Source organism: Poromitra crassiceps (genome assembly GCF_964638095.1).
Source record: "Poromitra crassiceps genome assembly, chromosome: 12".
In the NCBI taxonomy this organism is placed as follows: Eukaryota; Metazoa; Chordata; class Actinopteri; order Beryciformes; family Melamphaidae; genus Poromitra; species Poromitra crassiceps.
In genome coordinates, this window is record NC_139632.1 from 34,991,541 (window position 1) to 35,019,077 (window position 27,537).

General features: G+C 46.4%; 1 protein-coding gene across 1 annotated transcript in view; it reads left to right on the forward strand.

Moving 5' to 3' along the window:
* The window catches only part of LOC310786189 (contactin-associated protein-like 4), a gene marked incomplete at both ends in the record, with an annotated part of 140,428 nt that extends 113,200 nt beyond the window's left edge, over positions 1-27,228 (forward strand). The window contains 7 exons of the mRNA XM_083647362.1: positions 5,163-5,402; positions 10,985-11,236; positions 13,869-14,002; positions 17,578-17,665; positions 23,458-23,697; positions 24,317-24,388; positions 27,032-27,228. Of these exons, the coding sequence (XP_083503488.1) occupies positions 5,163-5,402; positions 10,985-11,236; positions 13,869-14,002; positions 17,578-17,665; positions 23,458-23,697; positions 24,317-24,388; positions 27,032-27,228 (1,223 nt within the window). The remainder of the gene's footprint in view (positions 1-5,162; positions 5,403-10,984; positions 11,237-13,868; positions 14,003-17,577; positions 17,666-23,457; positions 23,698-24,316; positions 24,389-27,031) is intronic.
* Positions 27,229-27,537: the final 309 nt, after the last annotated feature.

Below are 27,537 nucleotides of genomic sequence, written 5' to 3' on the forward strand. Positions count from 1 at the left end.
TGTCCTCGCAGTCTGGTCCACGTGTGTCGGATCCGGATCCGCCGAGCGCTGGGCACACATCGCCTGAACCAAGTTCACTCCCTGCCACTAACGCCAGTGATGAAGGACTTCGTGCTCCACCAAAACTGACTGAAAGGACTGTCAGTTTATTTATTTTCATTTCCTAGATTTACAGTAGTTCTTAAACAAATCCAGGACCAGAGATGAAATAGCATAAGCATACACGACCTGTAGCCAATCCTACCACTATAATTGGAGAGCTGTGTGTCCGTGTGTACTCTGTTCATATGCCATAATATTTGCACGGCTTCTGTGTATATATATATATATATATATATATATGTATATATATGTATATGTATATATATATATAATTGCCTTGTACAAATTCATAAGACAGTTGTTTCCATTGTTTGGATTGATAAGCCTTAATATTACCATTGTTCAAGATCCTTTATTGCGATCTGTAGGAATAAATTGTGCATACACCACACACACAAGCTATATTATTGCCTTGTATAATTCATCAGCCGTAGTTAATATGCTAGTCATATGAATAAGTCATGGTGATGAGTACTGTGATATTCTCTATGCCGGTTAATGTGAACAGCTTTTCCTGCTTGCTCCATATGGCCATGCATTTTGATGCAATAGTACACTGTAGGCAGCCTTCACTGGCTGCTTTCATCGCCACATTAAAAACCCTTTGCTACTGCTTTTTATGCCCTGTAATGTTGTAATGTTGTAATGTAATCTATTTGGTGTTTTAAGCACTGATCTGACACCATGCTGAGAACACCATGCTGAGAATACTCATCTATGTAAGCCTAAGAGTTAAGGCTAGAAATTAAATCATCACTTTTCCTTCAAGCTTTTACTCCGAGCTTCTTCTCTTGACTCCCTTAAGCCTGGATTATGCTTGACGCTTTCCCGGCCGCACGGAAATGAGAGACACGGAATCCTGACGAGGAAACGTGTGGAGCTTTTATACTCTGTGCGGGTTTCTGCTCGCGGAATTGAGCGCGAGTCTTGAAAACTCCACTTTGTCCACCCAGCCGCGTCCGCGTAGTTACAAAATTCGGGGTGCGCACGGCCAGGCGAAAACCGTCCGCACGGAGCCTTGCGGAGGGGCGTGTCTGCTGATTTGACGTCACTTTTCCGCGCGGACACTCGCGTTCCTCGCTGATGCGGAAAGCATAATGAGCCCTTCAGGATCTTCTCCCTGGTTCTTCCTGTGCTATGGTATGTGTTGCTCTTGCTTGATCAGATGTGGAGTTCCTCAGGGTGTCGTCTTTGGCCTTTTGGCAGCAATGCAGCAAAGATTGAATTCTGATTTGCAGTCATAACGAGAAGGGCACTCGGAGAGCGCAGACCTCCGCCAAGGCCAATAGCCCAGTCTTCTATGATGCATTAATTGACATGGTTAACATGATTAATGTTTAAGCGCGGATCCGCTCCTAAATGTAATGGCTTCTTCTTTGGCCCATGCTCCACCCTGCCTACACCAAGTTTCTTAGAAATTGTTGTTCCAGTGGTTTTTCCATAATCCTGCTGGCAAACAAACAAACTGCACTGAAAACATAACCTCCTTGGTGGAGGTAAACATACACATTCCTGTTTCATCCTGCTTCATAAAAAGAATAATCAAGCATAAATTTAGTATGAATCTACATGAATGTATGAGTGTACATTTCATTCAGTATAGTCAAACCATCCCTTATCGTGTCATTCTAGTGAATTCTTTATTATATTCCCACCTTTGTATTCTTTTGTGTCGTCTATTGCGAGGAGTCATGCAGACGTTTGTGAAAAGCTGCTGTGACTGAACAATTGAGACTTTTCCAGGTTCAAACTCCAACAACAAGGTGCCAAGTCCAATCTGTGAGGACAATAACATTTTGTCATGCGTGAATGAAATTAACAGGCTGCCAGGTTTGAACTCTGAGAGCGAGTTGATTTCCCCCCCCCCCCCCCTTTTTTGCCAAGTCTAAACTCTGAACAATTTCAAGTTGCCACGGCAGAATGTTAATTGTCAGGCGAAAGGAAGAAGAGATTGTTAGTGGAGACGAGAGGACGTCTAGCAGACAGCCTGCCAGATGGTTCGCCCACCCGGTTAGCCAGTCAACAGCCAGCAAGGTGTTAGGCAGTGAGATATATGGCAGGTAGAAGTCTGTTCCCCGGATCCCTGCTCCCCACAGCTATTAGTTTTATTGGCGTGTCGTGTCGTACAGACCGGTGCTGCAGAACAGTCATGCTCCTCGGTGTGCAGGAGCAGCACTTGGCCTGTGGCTGTAGATCAAGAACTCAGGAACTCAGGAAACAGATGACAGGGGGAGAAACGAGAAATTAGAGAAACTAGACCACAGGCTTGCAGTCACACAGAACGGCCCGTCCTCATAAGGAAAACAACAATTGTCGATTTTCAAGCTGGTGAAAACGACCGATGTTAAAGGTATACTATGCAACAATTTAATTAAAAAAAAACATAGACTTATACAAAAGGTTCCCCTCAAAACCATCACTTCTGGCCCATATAATAGTTTGGCAGTGTGTTCATGTAGACGCTGCCCCCTGTTTGTATTGTAACGGGTCAGGATTACACTGAGGCTTTCTTCTTAATTAGGCTCTTTATTAGCACCCGACAGAGCACTGGTGGCCGTGCCCACGCCACAACAACCCCTACAAACACACACACAAACCTGGCTAGCTCTCTCCTAGCCTCTCAGCTCTTCCCACACCCAGCCATCTCTTCCAGGCTCACGCTCCAACTCCCCGAGCTGTTCCCCTCTCCCCCCTAGCTCCCCTCCCCCAGCCAATCGCAGGTGAGCCTGTCTCTCTCGCCCCACCCACTGGCTGTACGCTGCCTTCACAGAACACCGTAATTCGCCAGCTACATGTCAAAACCCCACAGGTAACCCACATGCACAAAACAGTATAACACACAGAGACAGTCAGACATAGACGAATACAGTAGCACACAAATCCAGCCCGCTCCAAAAAAAAATTCGTGGTTGGAGATTGTTTTGCTGTGTTCTGTGTTTATGTGGTCGAGCGAGGCTGTGTTTATGTGGAGAGAGAGAGTGGCAGTAAACCGTTGAAAAGCAGGGATAAAAAAGAAATTGATAGTTTCACAGCACAAATAAGCACACACATAGCTCCAAACCATAAGCTCCAAAATGTTCTGGGAAGAAGCTCCATTTATTTGTTTAGTCCGCGCTGACTCCACTATGCTGAGCTGATCCCTCTGAGAACATCTTAGCGATGCTATTGGCTGGGCTGCTCCGAACTGAGTGACGTTATTGGCTGGGCGCCACATGCCCCCACGTGGGACTCTGAACATGACTACGCCCAGAAGAGTCGCAACCAGCCAAAACAATGTTAAAGCATGAAAATACAAGCAGGCGACAGCGTCTCTCTACATAAACACACTGCCACACTATTATATGGGCCAGAAGTGATGGTTTATGAGGGGTAACTTTTGTATAAGTCAATATAATGTTTTTTTATGAAATTGTTGCATACTGTAGTTAGTATACCTTTAAACAATGCGTGTTACACATGTTGAGTACAGTGTGTCGGGAACTGTAACCAGGATGTAGCGGTGACCTCTGGTGGTCTTTCATGTAATGATATAATGGAGAAGGGGCGGGTTTGGCGGACCTCGTCCTGGTCTTTCAACTTCCTAGTCGTGAGAGACACAGTTTGTGTGCTGATGTGTTCTGTTTTTAACCATGACCAAAACCAATAACCATAACCTTAAGCAAGTTGTTTTAGCTGCCTAACCCTTAACCAAGTTGTTTTACTTGCCTAAACATAACCGTTTTCAACCAGGAAATAGGGCGCCACCAATTCCACCGAGCCCGTGTTAAGCGTCCATGGACCCGCGGCACCGACCTGCTAGCACCAAGCTTCTCCCACGGTCACCAGTGGGCTGTCAAAAAACTGAGACAAAGGCGTATCACCTGCACGCACCGTTTCACTCATACGTCGTTTTGGGAGTCATTGGAAATCGACTTATTCTGTTGTTTCAGTATGAGGACATGTTGTACAATGAGAGAGAGAGAGAGTATGAGATAGAGAGAGAGAGAGAGAGAGAGATGTTAAGGGCTTGCCCGGGGGGGAAGAGGCAGGATTCAATCCAGCGATCTCCCGCTTACAAAGCACACGCGCTAACCGCAGCCCCAAGAGAGCTAAGCTCCCTTGGCGGAGCTGCTTAATGGGCCTTTAGATGGTTTCAACTCGACAACATCAACATTCTAAATTGCCCTCTGATAGAGACACTGCATGAAATAGGCCACGCCCATCGTTGGGGAAAGCTCTCCATTCACTCACTTCCATAAACCAGCGTCATTTTCCTTGAATTAAACTAAAAGTGGTTGTGTGGTGGTGGGCTGCGCAGTCAAGAAATGTCGAAAATCACCAGTTAAAGTTTGTTTGTACTCCCGAGCAAAACAAGGAAGTCGTTGAGAAGAAACATGTGGATCTAGACTGCAAGGAGAGATGACTGAGCCAGTTCCTCTCTATAAAACACATGAGATGCGTTCATGTGTGATGGTTCTCAGGATATTTTGCTCTGCATTGACTGCCAGTAGGCTTCAGGGTGCAAAAGCCATGTGAAATCACGAAGTTGTTATCTAATGATATGATAGTTAATTAGTTATAGTTATCAATCCACTTTAACAGCAACGTCACGTCGGTCACTCAAAAGCTGTATTTCAGATTTTTAAATATGAAGTGAAATTATTAAACATCAATATGATCTTAGCTGGTGATTAAATCAAGTAACGTTACTGGTAATGTCGAAGTATTTCACGTCAGGCCACTGTGTGGGAACATTTATTATCCAGCTTTATTGGAGTAACATTCATGAAAAACGGCTGCTTTTGCCTGTGAGCTAGCGATCCAGGTTTCCCCAACGGTGGGCGTGGCTTTCCAACTGTGACGCGCTTCACAGTGTCTCTACGCCAGCTTACTTCCTGTTGCAGTGTTTGCTCGTACAATAGCTGACAGGAAATAAGCTAGGTTCCAAACTGTTCCCTAGCAACACAATTCCGTGAAAACCGTTTATACTGGGGAGTGAGTTTAACCAACAACTCGCTACCACTCGGGACTCACGAGGACGGACATTCACTGGGTTCCACGTGTTGTATTTGTTTTGGCAGGAGGCACAGCGTCCAGGCAGAAGGGCTTCCTGGGTTGCATGCGCTGGCTGCAGTTGAACGGTGTGACCCTGGACCTGGAGGAGAGGGCGAGGATCACGCCCGGCGTGCGGCCGGGCTGCCCGGGTCACTGCAGCAGCTACGGCTCGCTCTGCCGGAACCAAGGCCGCTGTGAGGAGAGAGAGAGAGGCTTCTCCTGTGACTGCAGCCTGTCAGCCTACACCGGAGCCTTCTGCCACAGAGGTACCCACAAGCTAACACACACTGCTACAGAGGTACACACATACTGATACACACCGGAGCCTTCTGACACAGAGGTACCCACAAGCTAACACACACTGCTACAGAGGTACACACATACTGATACACACCGGAGCCTTCTGACACAGAGGTACCCACAAGCTAACACACACTGCTACAGAGGTACACACATACTGATACACACCGGAGCCTTCTGACACAGAGGTACCCACAAGCTAACACACACTGCTACAGAGGTACCCACAAGCTAATACACAATGCTACAGAGGTACCCACATGCTGATACACAATGCTAAAGAGGTACACACAAGCTAATACACAATGCTACAGAGGTACACACAAGCTAATACACAATGCTACAGAGGTACACACAAGCTAATACACAATGCTACAGAGGTACCCACATGCTGATACACAATGCTACAGAGGTACACACAAGCTAATACACAATGCTACATAGGTACACACAAGCTAATACACAATGCTACAGAGGTACACACAAGCTAATACACAATGCTACAGAGGTACCCACATGCTGATACACAATGCTACAGAGGTACCCACATGCTGATACACAATTCTACAGAGGTACCCACAAGCTAATACACAATGCTACAGAGGTACACACAAGCTAATACACAATGCTACAGAGGTACACACAAGCTAATACACAATGCTACAGAGGTACCCACATGCTGATACACAATGCTACAGAGGTACCCACATGCTGATACACACTGCGACAGAGATACACACATGTTAATACACACCAGAGCCTTCTGCCACAGAGGTACCCACAAGCTAATACACACTGCCACAGAGGTACACACATGCTGATACACACTGCTACAGAGGTACACACATACTGATACACACTGCCACAGAGGTACACACATACTGATACACTCTGCTACAGAGGTACACACAAGCTAATACACACTGCTACAGAGGTACACACAAGCTAATACACACTGCTACAGAGGTACACACAAGCTAATACACACTGCTACAGAGGTACACACATACACACTGCTACAGAGGTACACACATGCTGATACACACTGCTACAGAGGTACACACATGCTGATACACACTGCTACAGAGGTACACACATACTGATACACACTGCTACAGAGGTACACACATACTGATACACACTGCTACAGAGGTACACACATACTGATACACACTAGACCCAATTTTGTATTTTATTTTTTATTTTAACCCCGTTTTCTCCCCACTTGTACTTGGCCAATTTCCCCTGCTGTCCCGGTCGTTGCTCCACCCCCTCTGCCGATCTGGGGAGAGTTGTACTGTAGACTAGCACATGCTTCCTCTGATACATGTGCAGTCTGATGCCGGGCTTCCACTGGTGGCATTTGCGTTGCGGCTGTGCTCTGGTTTTGCTCCGTGCTCTGTGCTCCGCCAACACTCACCTGCTGCGTGCAGAGCACGTCACAGCTCAGTGGACGAGACTGGAGTGACGAGACCAACAAGTTCTCGCAGTGAAATCGCGTGCATTCGCGCAAGACAATTTGTATGTGGGATAAATACAACAACAAACAGGCAGAAGATCATTGTTCCCAACTGGAGAAGCAGTGGAGGGGTGCACTTGCTTGGTGGTGTCCTTGTATAAAGGATGTGTCGTGTCATATATTATTTTGTGGTTTTCCACTTCAATGATTAACTTTTCCTCATACATGTTTGTCCTCTGGCTTGATATTGAATGCTGTAAACACCTCTGCCCTGTTGACTCCATGCCTGGCTCCGCCCAACTTGCTGCGGCTTTGCTCCGACATCCATGAAAAATAGAAGCCTTGCGTATCTGCTTCGGAGAGCTCCGGATCTGCCTGGGACGGAGTAGACACGCAACACAGCGGAGTAGGTGGGAGTTGACACATTGATTAGAGTGGAAACGTATCGGCTCCGAAGCCGTACCGAACACGGCCTCAGTGGAATTTGGCCGTGAGTCGCTTCTTTTTACTTGACAGCGAGAAGTTTCACCGGCAAGACATAGCACCTGGGAGGATCACACTAATTCCCCCCAGTTCCCCTCCCACCGACGGATACCCGTCCAAGCCGGAGGTAACATGGGGACTCGAACCTGTGACCCTCGTGTTGGTAGGCAGGGAATCTACCACTGCACTACCAGGATGCTTACATTTGCTAAACACCCGCTGTCTGGTAGCTGGAATAAACTGGGCAGAAAAAAAGAACTGGGCAGTTAGCATGAGCAGTGATAGCCACCATGGCTGAACAGACAGACAAAGAAAAGAGCGCCACCTACAGTAACTCAAACTTCATGAATAGAAAAGCCATGGAAGAATACACTTTGTGATTGACAGGTGATTTCTGGGAAGTGCGGTGCAGAAGAACCATGGCAATTAGCACCAAAGACATCAGCAAAAGGCTAAAAAAAGGATGTATCTGATTATCACTTGAATGTCTCCCTGCCACCCTCGTCTCGGCGGCGTGGAGGTGACTGCTAACGACTTTCATCTAATTGAAAAGATCCATACGCTGTACTAATGGACTTTTTAATAGTGGTTATTTAAAGGCTCACATCAAGTGACAATATCAGAAGAGCAGTTACAGCTCTGATCACAACCAACAATGGAGATAAGTCGACTGCAGCAATGGGACTCATTGTGTGCAGACAGCTGTTTAATTATGACTCTATAACGGTTCCTTTCAGCTTTCTGAAGTGGACCCTTCAGCCAGTCCATGTCAGGCTGACCCTGACCATCTGCCTCTTTATAGGGATAGTTCGCATTTTTTGATGTGGGGTTGTATGTGGTACTTACGTACAGTCAGTGTACTACATACATGCAGCCGGTCTCCATTTCTCCAAAATAGGACCGCCGCCGGCTGCATCAGGCAAGCAGAGCTGTCTGCTGAGGGTGAAGGGGACCATGAGCAAGAACGTAAAAAATTGAAAAAATACATCAAATGCTTCCATACTGCTCAGCTGGCGTAATCCAAGTCTCCTCACGAATGCCATTTTCAAGCTCGTTAAACACGATATCTCAGTAACGCCTTGACCGAATTTCTTCACATTTGGCTCAAACGTCCACTTGGACTCAAGGATGAACTGATTCGATTTTGCTCGTCAAAGGTCAAAGTTCAAGGTCACTGTGACCTCACGAACACAATTTCCAAGCTCGTTAACGCAATATCTCAGTTACGCCTTGACAGAATTTTTTCACATTTGGCTCAAACATCAAAGCCTAGACAGACGGATGGATGTCGACTGCTCACTTGTTGGCGGAGGCATATATCTGCAGTGCGGTCTATATATATATATATATATATAGACCTCTTTCATGTACAACCCCACATCAAAATATCCAAACTATCCCTTTAAGGCTCTGCAGAGCTGTAGCTTGTGAACAGCCACTCTGAGTGTGGGCTTAATGAAGTGCTGCTGTGTAAAGGTCGAGCATCAGGAGGATTTTAGAGGACCCTCCTAGCGCGCTTCACACACACAGGAAGTAGCTGCTGCAGCTACCGCGCGGCACGTCAAGGGCTCTTCACACACACAGGAAGTAGCTGCTGCAGCTACCGTGCGGCACGTCAAGGGCTCTTCACACACACAGGAAGTAGCTGCTGCAGCTACCGTGCGGCACGTCAAGGGCTCGCTGGACTCACAGCGTGTTTATCATTCATGCAGACAGCTGGGGTTTTTATTGAGTAATCACAGTGTGGAGGGAGAGGCTGTGTTACAGTGTGGAGGCTGTGTTACAGTGTGGACGGAGAATCTGTGTTACAGTGTGGAGGGAGAGGCTGTGTTACAGTGTGGAGGGAGAGAGTGTGGAGGGAGAGGCTGTGTTACAGTGTGGATGGAGAATCTGTGTTACAGTGTGGAGGGAGAGGCTGTGTTACAGTGTGGAGGGAGAGGCTGTGTTACAGTGTGGAGGCTGTGTTACAGTGTGGACGGAGAATCTGTGTTACAGTGTGGAGGGAGAGGCTGTGTTACAGTGTGGAGGGAGAGGCTGTGTTACAGTGTGGAGGGAGAGGTTGTGTTACAGTGTGGACGGAGAATCTGTGTTACAGTGTGGAGGGAGAGGCTGTGTTACAGTGTGGAGGGAGAGGCTGTGTTACAGTGTGGAGGGAGAGGTTGTGTTACAGTGTGGAGGGAGAGGTTGTGTTACAGTGTGGAGGGAGAGGCTGTGTTACAGTGTGGAGGGAGAGGTTGTGTTACAGTGTGGACGGAGAATCTGTGTTACAGTGTGGAGGGAGAGGCTGTGTTACAGTGTGGAGGGAGAGACTGTGTTACAGTCTGGAGGGAGAGGCTGTGTTACAGTGTGGAGGGAGAGGCTGTGTTACAGTGTGGAGGGAGAGGCTGTGTTACAGTGTGGAGGGAGAGGTTGTGTTACAGTGTGGAGGGAGAGGCTGTGTTACAGTGTGGAGGGAGAGGCTGTGTTACAGTGTGGAGGGAGAGGCTGTGTTACAGTGTGGAGGGCAGTGTGGAGGGAGAGGCTGTGTTACAGTGTGGAGGGAGAGGCTGTGTTACAGTGTGGAGGGAGAGGTTGTGTTACAGTGTGGAGGGAGAGGCTGTGTTACAGTGTGGAGGGAGAGGCTGTGTTACAGTGTGGAGGGAGAGGTTGTGTTACAGTGTGGAGGGAGAGGCTGTGTTACAGTGTGGAGGGAGAGGCTGTGTTACAGTGTGGAGGGAGAGGCTGTGTTACAGTGTGGAGGGAGAGGTTGTGTTACAGTGTGGAGGGAGAGGCTGTGTTACAGTGTGGAGGGAGAGGCTGTGTTACAGTGTGGAGGGAGAGGCTGTGTTACAGTGTGGAGGGAGAGGCTGTGTTACAGTGTGGAGGGAGAGGCTGTGTTACAGTGTGGAGGGCAGTGTGGAGGGAGAGGCTGTGTTACAGTGTGGAGGGAGAGGTTGTGTTACAGTGTGGAGGGAGAGGCTGTGTTACAGTGTGGAGGGAGAGGCTGTGTTGATACAATTAGCAGCCAACATTTTTCACCCCCCCCCCCCCCCCCCCTACACACACACATTTCAGCACCATAGGAGATTAACAGCAACCTACACACACACACACACACACACACACACACACACACACACACACACACACACACACACACACACGCACACGTTTCCTGTTTTTTTTTTCCCCTTCACATACCAGTAGCAATTTTGACTGTTGGAGATAATCGTGTTTCCTCTAGCTCACTAATAAGGCACTGTGAAGCTGCTATGGATACTGTAAAATAATTTAAAACTCAATAGACTTCATTTACCAACCAAAATACTAACGAATACAGACTGAGAGTATTTTTGAAATAGTGTACGGAGTCTTTCCTGTAATTAAGTTAGAACACAGAAATATGGATGAATGTGGTTCAGGAGGCACTTTACCTCATCTAATCTTACCAGTGAGTGATTCACATTCATTTGTACTATATTGATGTGTTTGTGAGGAGCCCATAAAGACTAGCTGTCATTAATGTGGCAGCTAATGGGGGTAAAACAAAACGAGTCCATTGTGTTCGCTGATAGTGTTCTAGTTTCTTATCCACTGATCCACAGCAAACGCCTTGTTCACTTTCAGAGGTGTCAGCCAGCTTCAAGTCTTCCACGTCCGTCAGCTACACCTTCAAGCAGCAGCCCTCTGAGGGGAGCAGGAACGAGCAGCAGCCCTCTGAGGGGAGCAGGAACGGCAGCGCCCTGCCCTACTCCTCTGACCTGACGCTGAGAGGAGAGAAGATCTCCCTCAGCTTCAGGACCGGCCAGAGTCCTGCCCTGCTGCTCTACCTCAGCTCCTTCTACAGAGAGTACCTGGCCCTGCTCATCAACAGACACGGTGAGGGAAACATGGCATCTTATCCTGTTTTTGTGAAGGATACTTCCACAGGGTTCTCTTCTCCTGCTGATCCTTGCCTTTTGATTCCATGCCCCCTCTCTCTCCTCACTTTGTATTATCTCTCCAATCTGATCCTTCCTGCAGTTACCCCTCTCCCCTGTCCTCTTCTCCTCTCCTCTCCTCTCCCATCTTCTCTCTCTTCTCCTCCCCTCCCACCCTCTCCCCTCCTCTTCTCTCTCTCCTTTCTTCTCCTCCCTTCCTCTCCTCTCCCCTCCTCTTCTCTCTCTCCTCTCTTCTCCTGCCTTCCTCTCCTCTCCTCCCATCCTCTCATCTCCTCTCTCCTCTGCCCTTCTCTTCTCCTGCTGATCCTTGCCTTTTGATTCCATGCCCCCTCTCTCTCCTCACTTTGTATTATCTCTCCAATCTGATCCTTCCTGCAGTTACCCCTCTCCCCTGTCCTCTTCTCCTCTCCTCTCCTCTCCCATCTTCTCTCTCTTCTCCTCCCCTCCCACCCTCTCCCCTCCTCTTCTCTCTCTCCTTTCTTCTCCTCCCTTCCTCTCCTCTCCCCTCCTCTTCTCTCTCTCCTCTCTTCTCCTGCCTTCCTCTCCTCTCCTCCCATCCTCTCATCTCCTCTCTCCTCTGCCCTCCTCTCCCCTCCCCTCCTCTCCTCTCCCCTCCCCTCCTCTCCCCTCCCCATCTCTCCTCTCCTCTCCTCTCCTCCCCTCTCCTCTCCTCTCATCTCATCTCCTCTCCTCTCCTCTCATCTCCCCTCCTCTCATCTTCTCTCCTCTCCTCTCCTCTCATCTCCTCTCCTCTCCTCTCCTCTCATCTTCTCTCCTCTCCTCTCCTCTCATCTCCTCTCCTCTCCTCTCATCTCATCTCCTCTCCTCTCATCTTCTCTCCTCTCCTTTCCTCTCATCTCATCTCCTCTCCTCTCCTCTCATCTCCCCTCCTCTCCTCTCATCTCCCCTCCGCTCCTCTCATCTCCCCTCCTCTCCTCTCCTCTCCTCTCCTCTCCTCTCCTCTCCTCTCCTCTCCTCTCCTCTCCTCTCCTCTCCTCTCCCCTCCTCTCCTCTCCCCTCCTCAAATCTCCTCTCCCCTCCACTATCCAGTAGGAATATTCAGTTTCTTTCTTCCTCCCTCTGGATTCAGCCTGTCATCCACTGCCGCCTCCCAGTCCATGCAGCCAGACTAATTGTTATGTATCGCATCACGTCCAAAAAGGAAAAATAAATCAAATAAAAAATAAAATCTGGAATTCTGGAATTACTATGAAGACATTCTTCCATATTGCAGCAGCTAATTAAATCCCTGACAGAAGTTTCTCCTGGCTGCCCCAAGATGGCTTCTCTCATGTTTCCCTCCCTCGCCACTGCTGCAGTAACACAAGCCTAACACACACACACACACACACACACACACACACACACACACACACACACACACACACACACACACACACACACACACACACACACACACACACACACACACACACACACACACACACACACACACACACACACACACACACACACACACACACACACACACTCTGCTATCCTAGACAATCACTGAAAGCCCAAAGCAAAACTTTTTATCATCAACTTGAGCTCCGATGGCAAATAATTGTTCATGAATGTCTCTGCAGGAAACAGAGGAATGCAGCTGAAGTGTGGAAATGGAAACAATTATGTTTGTGTGAAGTGATGAGATATAAGCTTTGTAGAATCAAAATGTGCTGTGTCATCTTAGATGATTCTCCCTCTCATCCTCTTCATCTGTAGACATCATAGAACATTCAAATTATCCATCTCAGCGCCCTGGAAATTACTCGTAGCGTAGCGCTGTGGAAATTTGTAAAATTAATTTGAAATATTGTGAAGCGTTATTGATAGAGATAGAGCAATAATCCTGTGGAAATATGATGCCGCTGCTGCCTTGGGCTTAATTAAATGATGCTTCTTTGAAGTGCGTGTTTTCTAAGATGCTTTCTATAAATGGAGCAGAGGACGTGGACATTTGAAGTGAAATAATGTATTTGACAAAGGCTGATTTAATTGTGTCTTAATTGGATGTTTAAGTCCATGCATCAAGACATCTGAGAAACTATGTTCGCTTTGATTTTTGTTTAATCCTTGAGAAAATACTAAAAAGGCTGATTTCAAACATTTCTACCAACTTAGCAACGCTGTAAAGATCAGATTCATATCTAATACTTTTATTGTCTATGCCACTGGCTTTTATCCTTTGTTTAAAAAAAGGATGTTCAGTCCAGGGAACTAAATTAGAATGTGGAAAAATGTTCACAACAGCAAATGTTCCCCTCCAACAATCATTTTCGGCTTAAGTGCTTTCCAGCAAACTCTTTGTAAGTGCACAAAATATGATAATGAATAATATTGCATTGTTGAGGTGTACCAAGTTTGGCTGTGTTTTTCTGTCTGCACTTCCATTGTAGCGTGACAGCATATTGTGTGTGTGTGTGTGTGTGTGTGTCTGTGTGTGCGCGAATATGCGTGTGTATTCGTGCATGCGTGCGCAAATGTGCGTGTGTGTGTTCGTGCACGCGTGCGTGTGTGTGTTGTGTGTGTGTGTGCCTGTGTGTGTGTGTGTGTGTGTGTGTGTGCAGAGGAGCTGGAGGTATGGTATAAGCTGCACAGCAGCAGGGATGTTGAGGTGCTGGGCAGCAGAGTGAGGAGCCTGGCTAACGGACGGCTGCACACGGTAACCATCAGGAGACTGACAGACACTGTATCTGTCCAGGTAACACACACACACACACACACACACACACACACACACACACACACACACACACACACACACACACGCTGGTACTGAACTGTTGAAATTAAATTAAATTATTATATATTATATAATATAATATAATATAATATAATATAATATAATATACTATAATATTTCCACTAAAGTCAATGTCCTAATTGCTGTCTTTAAACAAGCATAATCTTTACTTCCTTGATATGGTGTATTCCCTCCCACTCCCATGATTCCACGGTGCGTCACAACGTCATCACACGTCGCACGACCTCTTTTGTTCTTGTCTTGGGGCCCCGGGGTTTTGGATGGATAAATCCAGAAGGAGGCGGTAATGCAACATAAAGGATGCCAACTGCCATAAAACACCACAGAAGAAGAAGAAGAAGTTACTGTTTTGATCGAGAGTGCCCTAGCAGCAGAAATAACATACTGTACTGTGTTTAAAGATACTCTGTTTTCCAGGCAGTAAAAGTTATGGCCGTTCATTTCACGGGGACTCTAAAGTCCTTCTCTGTTGTTTGCAGCTCAACTTCAGTGTCAGGGTGGACATTAGCCGATGTCCCATTGATAAATGATTCACTAAGGCCCAAATCTCTGTGGGGCTTCCAGTCCCAATCCATTATCTCCTCTGTTTGGCCGTGTTTTCCTCTGAGCCTCCTCTCGCTGTGAACCACAACAGCAGCAGCAGCAGCACAGATCTATTGGCTTTTCAGCTCTGGTGTCGGGTAGCATTTTAAACACGGAGGGCGGATTGAAACATCATGGCGAAGCCTCCGGCTGGCTCTTCACGCCTCTCTTCTCCACAGCCATTTTGTTGAAGTCTCTTCACAGAGCATCGCTCATTAAAAACTTTCTCAACCCCAGAACTCCATGCGAGGCTGTTGTCATGAGAAGAGTGGAGTTTCTTGCTTTCCCGCTGAGCCGCCTTCTCCCACTGCCTCCGCCCTCGTCCTTTCTACTCCCACCAGCAACAGAGCAGGCAGACGCTGACAAGACAACGCCGCCAGTGTCGTTTGCAACTTTTTATCAGACATCTTTCTCGTTAAGACGTAGCTATATTAGGAAAGCGTTTAAGTGGTGAGCGAGAGTGGTGTGAAAACGCTGCTTCCTTCATGTTTTCCCCCCCACACCCAATCTGTCAGACATGAACGACATAGCCATCAAACGCCTCGCACTCGCAAAAGTAAACAACCCAGATCACCCACTCAACCCACACTTCACACTACTGCCATCAGGCCTCAGATACAGGTCACTGAAATGGAGAAGAGCACGCTTCGGTAAAAGTTTTGTCCCCTCAGCAATAGACCTTATTTGATTGACGTAACTCGCGTTCGGGCACGCCCGCCGCCGCCATGTTGTCGACATAGCGCTGCAGCTCTCAAGTGTCAGCCTATGTAAGAGCAGCGTTTATAGGAAGCTAGCCGCCGTTAGCGTTACCTGTATCGTTCCTGTTGTGTTCGGATGGTGACCTGCGTTAGGCATGGCTGTAGTAATGACAGCAATAAAGTCCCCGTGGTTTGTTTCTATCTCTACCGTCCACAGACGTGAAGGGAGCGAGACGGAGGATACGTCAGCAGCACAGGAGATGTGTGGATAGTTAGGAGAGACAGGTGAAACTTTCTGACAGCTCCTCACAGCAAAGTCTGTTCACCTCATTTTTTCTTTTGTTTATTATTACAGGCATTAACGGCAGCATACAAACAACAACTCTGGGGTTTTTATTGCTGTCATCACCATCGCTATTTTGTAATGGAACAGAAACGACTATAAGGCTGTTACTAGTTACTAGCACTGTGTGCGCGCAGGACGGTATGTCAACAATATGGTGCCCTCCAGGGTTAGTGAATAAGTTATATTGTAAACAACCCCGATCACCCACTCAACCCACACTTCACACTACTGCCATCAGGCCGCAGATACAGGTCACTGAAATGGAGAAGAGCACGCTTCAGTCAAAGACCCAGACCTTACCTTACCTTACCTTACCTTACCTTACCTTACCTTACCTTACCTTACCTTATGTTTGCGTTATATGTTGTGTTATATGTACTGTGCTCATGTAACATGTACCGACTGAAAACACATTTCCTACGGGACAAATAAAGCTATCTATCTATCTACCTATCTCACTATCTACCTATCTACCTATCTATCTATCTACCTATCTATCTATCTATCTATCTATCTATCTATCTATCTATCTACCTATCTATCTATCTATCTATCTATCTATCTATCTATCTACCTATCTATCTATCTATCTACAGTATCTATCTATCTACCTATCTATCTATCTATCTATCTATCTATCTATCTATCTATCTATCTATCTATTTATCTTTCTGGTTTGTATGCCCGCAGTCCTCGGTGTCACGCAGGCGCAGAACATACGCGCTATAGCAGAAACAATTCAATATAGAGCAGACCGGCACATCCAGGTACTTCGCAAAACATCAAGGCCGCGCCCCTTTTAGGGGGAAAAAACAAGCCACTCGACGTTGACTTCAATGTAAATTAGCAGTACAAAAAAATCAATAGAAAAAGAACAGAATTCATTTCGTTTATAAATGACCCAAAGACACCATGACAGAATATTTCAACTCGGCCGGCCATAGAATGCGCAAGATACAGCACATCGACAATAGTACTTGCCTTATATGAACGCTGTATCCAGTTTCCACCAGGTTACATGCATCATCCACATTGACCGTGTCAATTTAAAAAAACATCGCAGATCAGTTTTTTTTTAATTGTTAATGAACCCAACAACACAGCAACTCTTCTGCATACATCTATATCAAATCAAAACCATTTTAAATAGTTTGTGTGAAGTGTTTTCGGCTAATTGTACAGTCTTTTCCTATCGTGGGTTTCCCCTTACCCAGCTAGCCGGGCGCTTCTCGCTCATATTGAGCATTAGCTCAGTATGAGCCACTTAGCATTCCCCATCAGACCCATCGTTCTGCTCGTCTTCAAAGATTCTTTACCTGAGCCAGAAACTTGAAGTGAAGACCCTATCATCCTCTTCTTCTAAATAGTAGAATGGGCGGCTTCCAACTTATTGCATAAAACCCACTTTTATGTCTTTTATATCAAAAAGTCCTTCATGCAATAGAGACAAGTCCGCATGTCTGGGAACGCCCACAAAATGTTAAACGGCTGGCGCGTGAGTGGGGTAAAACCGCCGATATATCTCATGGGCTGACTCATCAAAAGACGGTGCTGCGGCTCTAAACTACATGTTTGGGAGTTCTAGAGCAGAACACAAGACGTCTGCTCAGATGTGCGTTTACTGCGGTGGTTAAATCCCCGATCGTGTCTGCCTGGGCTGGGCTATCAGCTAAATTCTAACTTTGCTGAATGGATAGAACGGGGGAATTGACCCCACCCTGACCCCGCCCCCAGCAACGCTGAGCCAGCTAACCCTGCGTCTATTGTGGGCGTTCCCAGACATGCGGTCTCTATACCATTCAGGAAGTGTTGGGGGGGGGGGCAGTACAGACAGCGACGCACTGTGTTCACACTACTTTACAGAGATACTGTGCGTTTCCTTTCAGATCGACCAGAATGCCAGAGAGGACTTCAACCTGACGGCTGATGTGGAATTGAACGGCATCAAGTCGTTGGTTCTGGGCAGAGTGCACGGTAAGTCGTTGGTTCTGGGCAGAGTGCACGGTAAGTGGTTGGTTCTGGCCAGAGTGCACGGTAAGTGGTTGGTTCTGGGCAGAGTGCACGGTAAGTCGTTGGTTCTGGGCAGAGTGCACGGTAAGTGGTTGGTTCTGGCCAGAGTGCACGGTAAGTGGTTGGTTCTGGGCAGAGTGCACGGTAAGTCGTTGGTTCTGGGCAGAGTGCACGGTAAGTGGGGGCACTCTTATGAGCGCAGGGCTCATGCATTTAAGACAGACACATTTGAATAACGGCGCTGAGATGTTTAGCCTTATCTGACAATCAGCTATTCTGCAACATTCAACTGTTTTGTATTCAGAACGCTGGCTGCACCCCTGTCTGTACAACAGCTGTGCTGCTCTTCCCCTACCGAGCACAAGCAGAACAACCTTAGAACCGAGTACAGGTGCAACCGCCCCTATAAGCAATCATTATGTGGTGTTGGATGCATTGTAAAGCCATATGGGTAATTATATTTGCATAAATGATCATGCAAACATCTAAGAATTTGCTTTGATTTTTGTTTAATCACTTGGAAAGTACGAGGCAGATTCAATGTTTCTACCAACGTTGTGATTCCTCCAAGGGGATATTAAAATGACTTTGAAATGATGGCATTATTACAAGTCTAAATGTACAAATGGTCTGAGGTTGCACTGTAAATAATACATTATATTTTAGCCTACCATAGATACCATAATACCAAAACAGTTGAAAGTTGCATACCATTATATATTGTCTTGATTGTTTGTTTTTCTTTCATCAATAGCCTTTCATTTGTTTAGATTTTCTTTTAAATAAGGCGAGACTCTATAAGCCCCTCCGGGTTTCTTTCCCTCACCTGCACAATTTTCTTTGTATTAAGATACTTGTACTATCTGTTGTTATTCATTTTCTTTGTGCAAATAAACAATAAAAATAAACAATAAACAATGCTACTTCAACCATTCAGTTTAAAATGGGTTGTTCAGTGCAGGGAACTAAAGTCGTCATGTGGAAAAAGTTTCAGGACAGCAACTTTTCCCCTCCAACAATCGTTTTTTGGCCGAAGTGTTTTGCTGTTTGTACAACAGCTGTGCTGCTCTCACACCAGCAAGATGGCAACACTATTCAAATGGTCACAAAGAGCACTTTTGCTGTAACAGCTGTGCTGCTCTCTCACACCACCGAGCACAAGCAGAACAACCTTAGAACTGAGTACAGGTGGAACCGCCCCCATAAGTAATAGGGGTGGGGGGGAAATCGATACACAGGTGCAAGCAAAACAGTAATGAGGGTTTCCAACTTACAATCATGGAAGTTGGAAGCCCTCATTAGTGTTTTGCTTGCACCTGTGTTTACCCTGCATTTTCGACACAAAATGGCCGCCGTGAAAAGGGTCTATTCCAAGTGCTTTCCATAAAACATATACAGTACAAGACATCAAATAGATCAAAGAAAAAAGCATACAGAAATAAAAGAGATTACAAAGTGGAAAAAGATTAGTTTCATGTAAAAGAATAAGCAAAATGCATTGCTGTACATTAAAATAATCAAAACCAAAATAGAGAGATATAGCGTTATAGCGATATAGCGTTACTTCTTGGTATTTCCAGTCCCACTTTTGTGAGGGAATCCATATGCATATTCTTTTCCAATAGAATCATTCCTATTCCTTATTCACCTTATGTTCATACGTGGGGGTGGGCCAAATTCTTCCCGGTCGTGTTAACACTTCCGGCGGTCACAGCGCAAAATACAAAATGAACGTCATGAAGAAGAGAGTTGTTTTTGTAGTAGACAGTGAAGGGGTACAACAAAGAACGTAGCCTACTACTTTGAGCTCGGTACACAGCAAGCAAGCGGGGTATCCACTGTTAGCCAGGTCAGATAACGTTATCGTGGACAATGACAAGCACTTTCTTGTAAAACATACCTGGACTCCAACAAAGAAAGCTTCAGATAATTTTCTCTCCTCCGAGCGCAGCACGCGCCTTTTACGTCTATAAGACCCGCAGACGTTAACGTAATTCCCTGGAATGCGAGAATTAACGAGCCAGTTACATGGCGTTGCATTCTTAGACATTGCCGTTTGCTTTTATTTGGTATGTTACATACAATTGTCTAAATTATTAGTTAATTCAGAGTTAGATTATATTGGAGCAGCCGGCCTTTTTCTTTTTCTTTTTTTTAGCCGGAAGTCGTCACACGACAACCCGGGTCAAATGGGCGTGGCTACATAAGGTGAATAATATACAGTCGATGGCTCAGTCGAGTCGCGGGCGCCATGTTGAAATGACACGCTGGGAGCAACTGGGAAGTTGAGAAATCACACCCAAGTTTGCCAGTAGGAACTCCCAGTTAATGTGGCGTTTTATTAGATTTTTTTGCTAGGAGCAACTGGCAATTTGCCACTTGCCAGTTATAAATGAATGCAGCATCAAGCCCCCATAGCCCCCCTCCTCCATAGATGAACAGTAGCAGTTCAGATGTGATGATGTTGGTGCGTTCAGAAGCAGTTCAGATGTGATGATGTTGGTGCGTTCAGTAGCAGTTCAGATGTGATGATGTTGGTGCGTTCAGTAGCAGTTCAGATGTGATGATTTTGGTGCGTTCTTATCTGTGTTATCAAAGCGGAGCGGAGCAGCCTCAGACCCCCTGGTGGTATAATAACTTGAGAAAAGGTCCTCTCCACTCTGTATGCTAATGAGGAGAGATTGAAAGGAACAAATTACTCTGAAGATTGGAGTCACTACCCCATAATGCAACATACTGAACATAGTGCCCCATACGCCTCAGGGAGGGGTAGGGATCAACCAGGAAGTCAGCCCGTACAGTTCCACCTGTATCTGCGTGACAGGCTAATTTATTGTACTTCCTCTCCTCCTCCACGCCAGTGATTCTCAACTTTTTTTTCACTTTAAGGACCCCTAATTTATGACGGATCACGACCGCGGACCCCCATCTGATGAAATGTTGTCTCTCAGACGCAAAAACTGAGAATATTTTCATTGTTAGATTTTTGTCCAGAATTCTGTCACTATCTAGAGAGATACAACAGATAAACTATGATGAAAACACTCATTTTTCTACATTCTCTAATCGTGACAACTTCTTGCAAATGAAATAATTCACACATTTTCCCAGGGACCCCCTGGAACTCCCTCAAGGACCCCCTGGTGGTGCCCCGCACCGCACGTTGGGAACCACCGCTCTGTGGGAACCGCCTCTCTGCCTGCCCGGGGGCGGGGCCGCTGTTAAGCGGGGCGGGACTTGTCGTAATGTCACGGTGACATTGTGCGTCGCTCTGCTGAGCCTCGTCGTGTTCAGCAGCAGCTGAGAAGTAAAGCTGTTAAAAACACCAGGGGCCTGAGGGGCCTTTGAGAGTGCAGTCGCAGCTCCCCTGGTGTGAAAACGCTGTAAAAAGCCATGACTCGCTCTCGCTGTCGTTTGAACAGTTTTGACCACGGCAAAGGCAAAAAACACAGTTTGTTGTAATGCGCCCGGGATACACGCACTTACTTACTGCGGGGAGGCAAATGAGAGCTGACGCCACGAGCGTTTTGCGCGGTACAGCGCGTGCATTTTGTGATAATGACATCTGCGTTGACACGGGCCGTGTTATCATGTGACCCCGCCTGCCCCCCACCACTGAGCCAGAGGACTCAAGCAGTCACATCAGCATCATAGAGGCTGCGAGATAGTTGATTCACTGTCACTCCCTGCCAGCCCTGTCATCCATCAGCCTAACTAATGGAGCAGGAGAGAATGAACAGAGAGACTGCATAAGAGACAGAGCGGGCGGGCGGAGAGAGAGAGAGAGATATGGAGAAAGAGAGAGAGAGAGAGAGAGAGAGATATGGAGAAAGAGAATGATAGCGATCAGTGGGATAGCTCCTAGCTCCGTTCGTGGAAGTGACTTAAACCTGCGTTCTTTTGAATGGCCTGCAGGGGGCGACTCCACTGGCTGCAAAGGAAGTCTGATTGTATGGAATTGAATGGGGAAAATTCCTGTACTTCTCTCTTGATTTATGGCCTCAGTAAACACTTTCCTAATGAGTTTATGGTCTCGAGCGCCAGTTTCAAGTCTTCTTCAATACTGCGTCATCTTCCTTTAGTGCATTATGGGCTCCACACGGATGTTTGTACTTGAGTCTGTCTCCCTTCAGTCAAAGCTTTTCACTTTGGCATTACTGAAGAGTTCATGTGTATTTTCTATAAGGCCCACTTGAAAATCTAAAAAATGTCGGCGGCCATCATCCGACCGTAAACAGCACGGAGGTTCTCAGAGCACTTTTTATTTGAACGAAAAAAGGCAACTGTCCATCAGCACCACACAGAAATCACAAAGGAAAAGTGAGTGGCTGTCAAAATGTCACTTCCGTTAATACAGTAGGCCATGGGCGATTTCCCCCACGCTGACCACGTGTATGATGAGAATGTAGAGGTCCCTGACAGGTCCTTGGTCCGCCTGGTCTCCTTGTATAACCTCAACCCTGTAATGCACCATGTTCTTTTTCTTGTCTTTTTTCAGGACAACCTGGACGATCATAATATTATGTATGATGCAATGATGTCACATGAATGTATCATTTGTTATATGACCATAAAGACAAAAGAAAAAACAAAGCGGAAATGGAATCTCACAGAAATGTATTCAAACAATAACAATAATAACAACGAAGGTTTTTGGCAATTGAAAATTCTTCTCCCAAGTCTTAGTGATCATGCAGGAGGGATAAACATAACTTCCACACATCAAAAACTATTTCGATTTTTCACAAAGAAGTCATTTCACTGTTTCCACCCAATAAGTTATTAGCCTTGAAAAGGACACTGTAGTTTATTTTTATTTTTTTTGGGGGGGGGGGATAATGTGTGCAAAATAAAATAGTCTAGAGCTATATAATAAACGTCAATGTGAACGACCATTATTCCCACAGTGCCATTTTGATAGTATGGGCACAGAGTCAAGGCTCTGATGGCCTTTCAAATGGAATGTGATCCTCAGAGGCGCGGAAAATAATTTGACTTTGAATGATATGGCTCGTGACACGGTATATCTATTGACCAACACTGCACAGGGAGCTGAAGTAGTGAAATGATGAACGAAATGATGGAGATGAGAGGAAAAAACTCCATAACGCCACAGTGTTGCAGATTGAAGTGACAGTGGTGTGGCGGTGGGCTTGTCTGAGTGAGTTAGCATACAGTAAAGTCTCTTTTCTGCACTGGTTAAGAAGAAGAAGAAGAAGAAAGAGCCCAAAAGAAAAGACAGTAGTATTATTACAGGGTGAAGTGGTGAAATGTCAAAGATTGTTAAATTACAAAATACTTTTATAAATGAACAGCTGGAAAATCCAACTTGAATCAGCAGGTTAACGGCTGTTCAAAGTGCTGACAAGTGCTTTTAGCAATAAATAATACAGTGTGGATGTACAGTATGTGCAAGAGCCACCGTGCCGTCACGTTAGCTGCATACTTACACTTATGCATACTGCATACATACAAATCACTGACCCCAAGTTTGTCTCTGTCTGTCTGTCTGTCTCTCTGTCTGTCTGTCTGTCTGTCTCTCTGTCTGCTGTCTGTCTGTCTGTCTGTCTGTCTGTCTGTCTCTCTGTCTGTCTGTCTCTCTGCCTGTCTGTCTGTCTCTCTGCCTGTCTGTCTGTCTGTCTGTCTCTCTGTCTGTCTCTCTGCCTGTCTGTCTGTCTGTCTGTCTCTCTGTCTGCCTGCCTGTCTCTCTGTCTGCCTGCCTGTCTGTCTGTCTGTCTGTCTGTCTCTGCCTGCAGAGTCAGAGCAGTTGGATGCAGGTTTGGCCAGGCTGGCCTCTGTGGGCTTCACAGGCTGCCTGTCAGCGGTCAGCTTTAACTCCATCAGCCCTCTGAAAGCTGCCCTGCTGTCAGGGAACAGCGCCGCCCTGCTGTCAGGGGACAGCCCCATCACCGTCACTGGCCCCCTGCTCCAGGCCAGCTGTGGCTCCTCCCCTGCAGCCAACCCCTTCTCAGCAGAAACCACGCACTCCTTATCAGGTAAAAGACATATCACACAATACTAGTTCTGATACCCGTTAGAGCATGCAATCACTGTGTGTGTGTGTGCGTGTGTGTGTGTGTGCGTGTGTGTGTGTGTGTGCGTGTGCGTGTGCGTGTGTGTGTGTGCGTGTGCTCGTACGTGTGACCTGCTGACTGCTGCGGGTAGTGCTATGGCTGTGTGTGGGTGTCACTTTCTGGCTTGTGTGGGGTAGTGCTATCACTAATTGGTGTGCGTGGGGTAGTGTTGTCAGGCTCCGACAGTGGCTGCCTGCAGCAGCTGCGTGGAAAAACATGGAGCCGTCGTACATCGAGGAACTTCAGGGTGATCTAGTCTCGCAGTGGCCAGCCGTAGATCAATCTGCAACACAACTCTGAAAAGTGGTTAGCGCCCCCAAGACCAAAGAAAGGATGCGTGACAGACATATGAATTGATCAACCATGGACCTCGTGGGCGATGCATTCGGAAAATAATAAATGTCTCTCTCTTCTGTATCTCTGTATGTGTCTTCTCCTTTGGTTGTCGTTCTGTTGACTCTATTCCCCTCTCTCTCTCTCTCTCTCTCTCTCTCTCTCTCTCTCTCTCTCTTTCCCTCTCCCTCTCTCTCTCTCTGTGCAGACCAGTCTGGCTCGGTGGACCCGGGTCAACCTCTAGTCAATGCCATCAGGAGTGACTCGGCTCTGATTGGAGGTAACAAGAATCCATCTCTCCTCCAACAGCATTCGAGACGTTTCGCGATCAGATCACAACGGCAGCTTGACTCCTAGCTCCTGTATTATGGATGATGCAGCCCCAGTATCACGTATCAGAGATAAGGCTGTGCTCAAAACAAGGGAAGGAGCTGTGACAGGTTGGCAGAATACTGTTCCATCTCACTTTTGAACGTCTGCCAGGTGAGATGGATCCAAACCAGGAACGAGGAGGTTTGATCTTGGAGGTTGTGGAGAGAGTCAGCAGAGGCAGTGAGAAGAAGCTGTGTGTGTCAGCTGATTAATGAGAAGATTTCTGGGTCTGAATGCTGAAAGATAATGTCGAGCTAAATACTTAAATGGTTTGCTGATGTAGGAACTTTATGCGGTTGTATTTTATATATATATATATATATATATATATTTTATGTGTGGCCATTTTAAATCCACTTTAATACACCATTAAAATGAGCCAGTATTTTAGCTGTCCAATTCCGAGACACTTTGCTCTACCAAATGGAACCAGAAACACGAGTGAATTAAACAGGATCTCGTTAATGCTCCTGAACAGCTCTGCGACTCAATTAGACCACCGCTAGGAAGAGGAACTCACGACACGGGGGGGAGGAGGGGGGAAAGAAATACAGTCAGAAATCTTTGCGACTTGACAGCGTTTGCTTTGCACCCTCCTTTGACAAATGCTAGTGCGCTCGATTTAGAGATGAGACAATGAGAGTGAAGAGGGTGAAGTCAAGACGCCTCCATTGTTCTCAAACAATAGGTGCGTCAAAATGTCAGCGCTGAAATACAATCATGCAGGCAGCGTTCTGACTGGATGCATCGATTAGCTTTAGAGGACATCAATACTCTTCTCTCATTGTCTGCCGTCTTCTTAATTGGAGTGATTTTCTTCCAAAACACAGAATATCCATTTTTCAAAGAAAACGATTACGGTAGTCTAAATCCAATATGTCATGTTACAGTTTGATCAAACTTATCAGACTTAATATCATTTAAAAGTGACGTTGTATCTATGTGTTGTCATATGTATATCGTTTCATAAGCAGATGTAGATGCTTAGTGGATTTATAGACATATGGGTGGCATGTATCTAATTTTATGGCTTGATACCACTTTTTCATGTCCAGTACAATACTGATACCAATCCAATAAATACTGTCTTCTTCCCTATCTTAAACAACTAAGCTGTCAATAATCGGATCGGATTGATATACATGTCCCCCCCCCCCCCCCCCCCCGGTATCCGATCCGCTGATCGATCAGTATCGGTACCGATAGCGATCCTGAGTATGGGATTGGCACATCCCCGGGTGTATGGTGAATATTTATCTCATTTTATAGGTGTATGATAGTTGTAATCTTGTCGAGGGCTGATTGGTATTGCAATTTATGTGTATGGTGACATTTTCGAAACAAAATGACGAGTTTTGTTGTGAAACCAGTCCTTCCAACGTGGTGCTACTTCTACACCTCCATCGTTGCGTCCATCCTCACCTCCTCCATCACCGTCTGGTATGCTGCTGCCACTCTCAAAGACATTAACAGACTTCAGCGCATCATCCGCTGCGCTGAGAAGATAATCGGATGCAACCTGCCATCCCTCCAGGACCTGCATGCAGCCAGGACACTGAAGCGGTCTCGCAAGATCATGGCTGACCCCTCCCACCCTGGCCACAAACTCTTTAAGACACTCCCCCACGGCAAGAGACTGAGGTCTGCCAAGACCAGAACCACCCGCCACAAGACCAGCTTCTTCCCAACCGCCATCAGCCTCACCAACAAGGCCCGGAAACCCCTTCCGCCAAGGACCTCACCAACAACCCCCCCCCCCCCCCACACACACACACACACACACACACACAAACTCACAAACTCACTACCTCCTCCTAAACTCAACTGAACCCCCCCCCCACCCCCCCATAAAACTGGAACTCATATCTAATTTAATGCCTGTTTAACTGCGACTGTAAATTCCCTGCACATTTAATGGCTATTTAACTTAGCCTGTAAATTTCATCTACATTCAATGTAAACTCTTATTTAACTCCGACTGTAAATGCCTATTTAACGTCTATTTAACTCAGTCTGTAAATCTCATGTAAATTCAACGTAAATTCAAATTTATCATCCACAGAACACCACTCATGTACATATTGTATATACTCGATTTGATTGCACTTGCAACTTTGTGATTGCCGTTAGTTATCTCTCCTACTTCTTATCTCTGTATATTGATGTGATCGCTACGCTGCATACAGACACTAAGACAAATTCCTCGTATGTAACTTGCATACTGTTTGCATACGGGTTTTCGTCAGGCTGATACAGCCTGACGAAAACCCAACGGTTGAAACGCGTTGCGGTATTTATCTTGCCCGTATCACCTTCATGAAGATGTACTCTGTTTTGTTAAACTCTTTGTAGTACACAGGTACAATTACTTCCAATTAAATTTTGTCATTTAAATTCCTAACAGCTCCTTTCTTCAATTTTTGATATTCTACTGTGCCTGCTGAGCTGTTTTGGTCCACACATTGTGTGTTTTTCCTAACTTGCATACTGTGGCAGTAAAAGTGATTCTGATTCTGATTCTGATTCTGATTCTTATCTCTGTGCTTTCCAGGCATGATAGCAGTGGCCATCTTCGTCACCGTGTCGGCGCTGGCGATCATGGCCAGACTCATCTACCGCAGGAAAGAGACGTACCAGAACCAGGAAGTGAAGCGCGTGCAGCCCGAAGACGGCCCCGAGTTCCCCTTCAGCAGCCAGTTGGACCCCCAGAGCGGGCCCAGCCCCGACCGCAAGGAGTACTTCATTTAGCCGGAGCTGCTGACGGGAACGGGAAAGACTTGGGTGACTTGGCAAGCCTCAGTGCTTTACGAGACACACGCACAGTCCCTCAGCCAGCCGCTACCAGTGGCTCCACAAGACAAGCTTTCTTTCTGTTTTGTAAATAGTGCACTGGGCCAAATGAAGCCGAACGTGTGGGACTCGGAGGGGTCGATGCCGTCGTTTACAAAGATGTAAAAATATTCAACAAAATGTAAATGGTGTTTTGTGTCCTTATGACAAACTTTACTGGTAAACCATCCCCTACGTGAACTCACTTTCTGTTTCGCTCTGCCGATC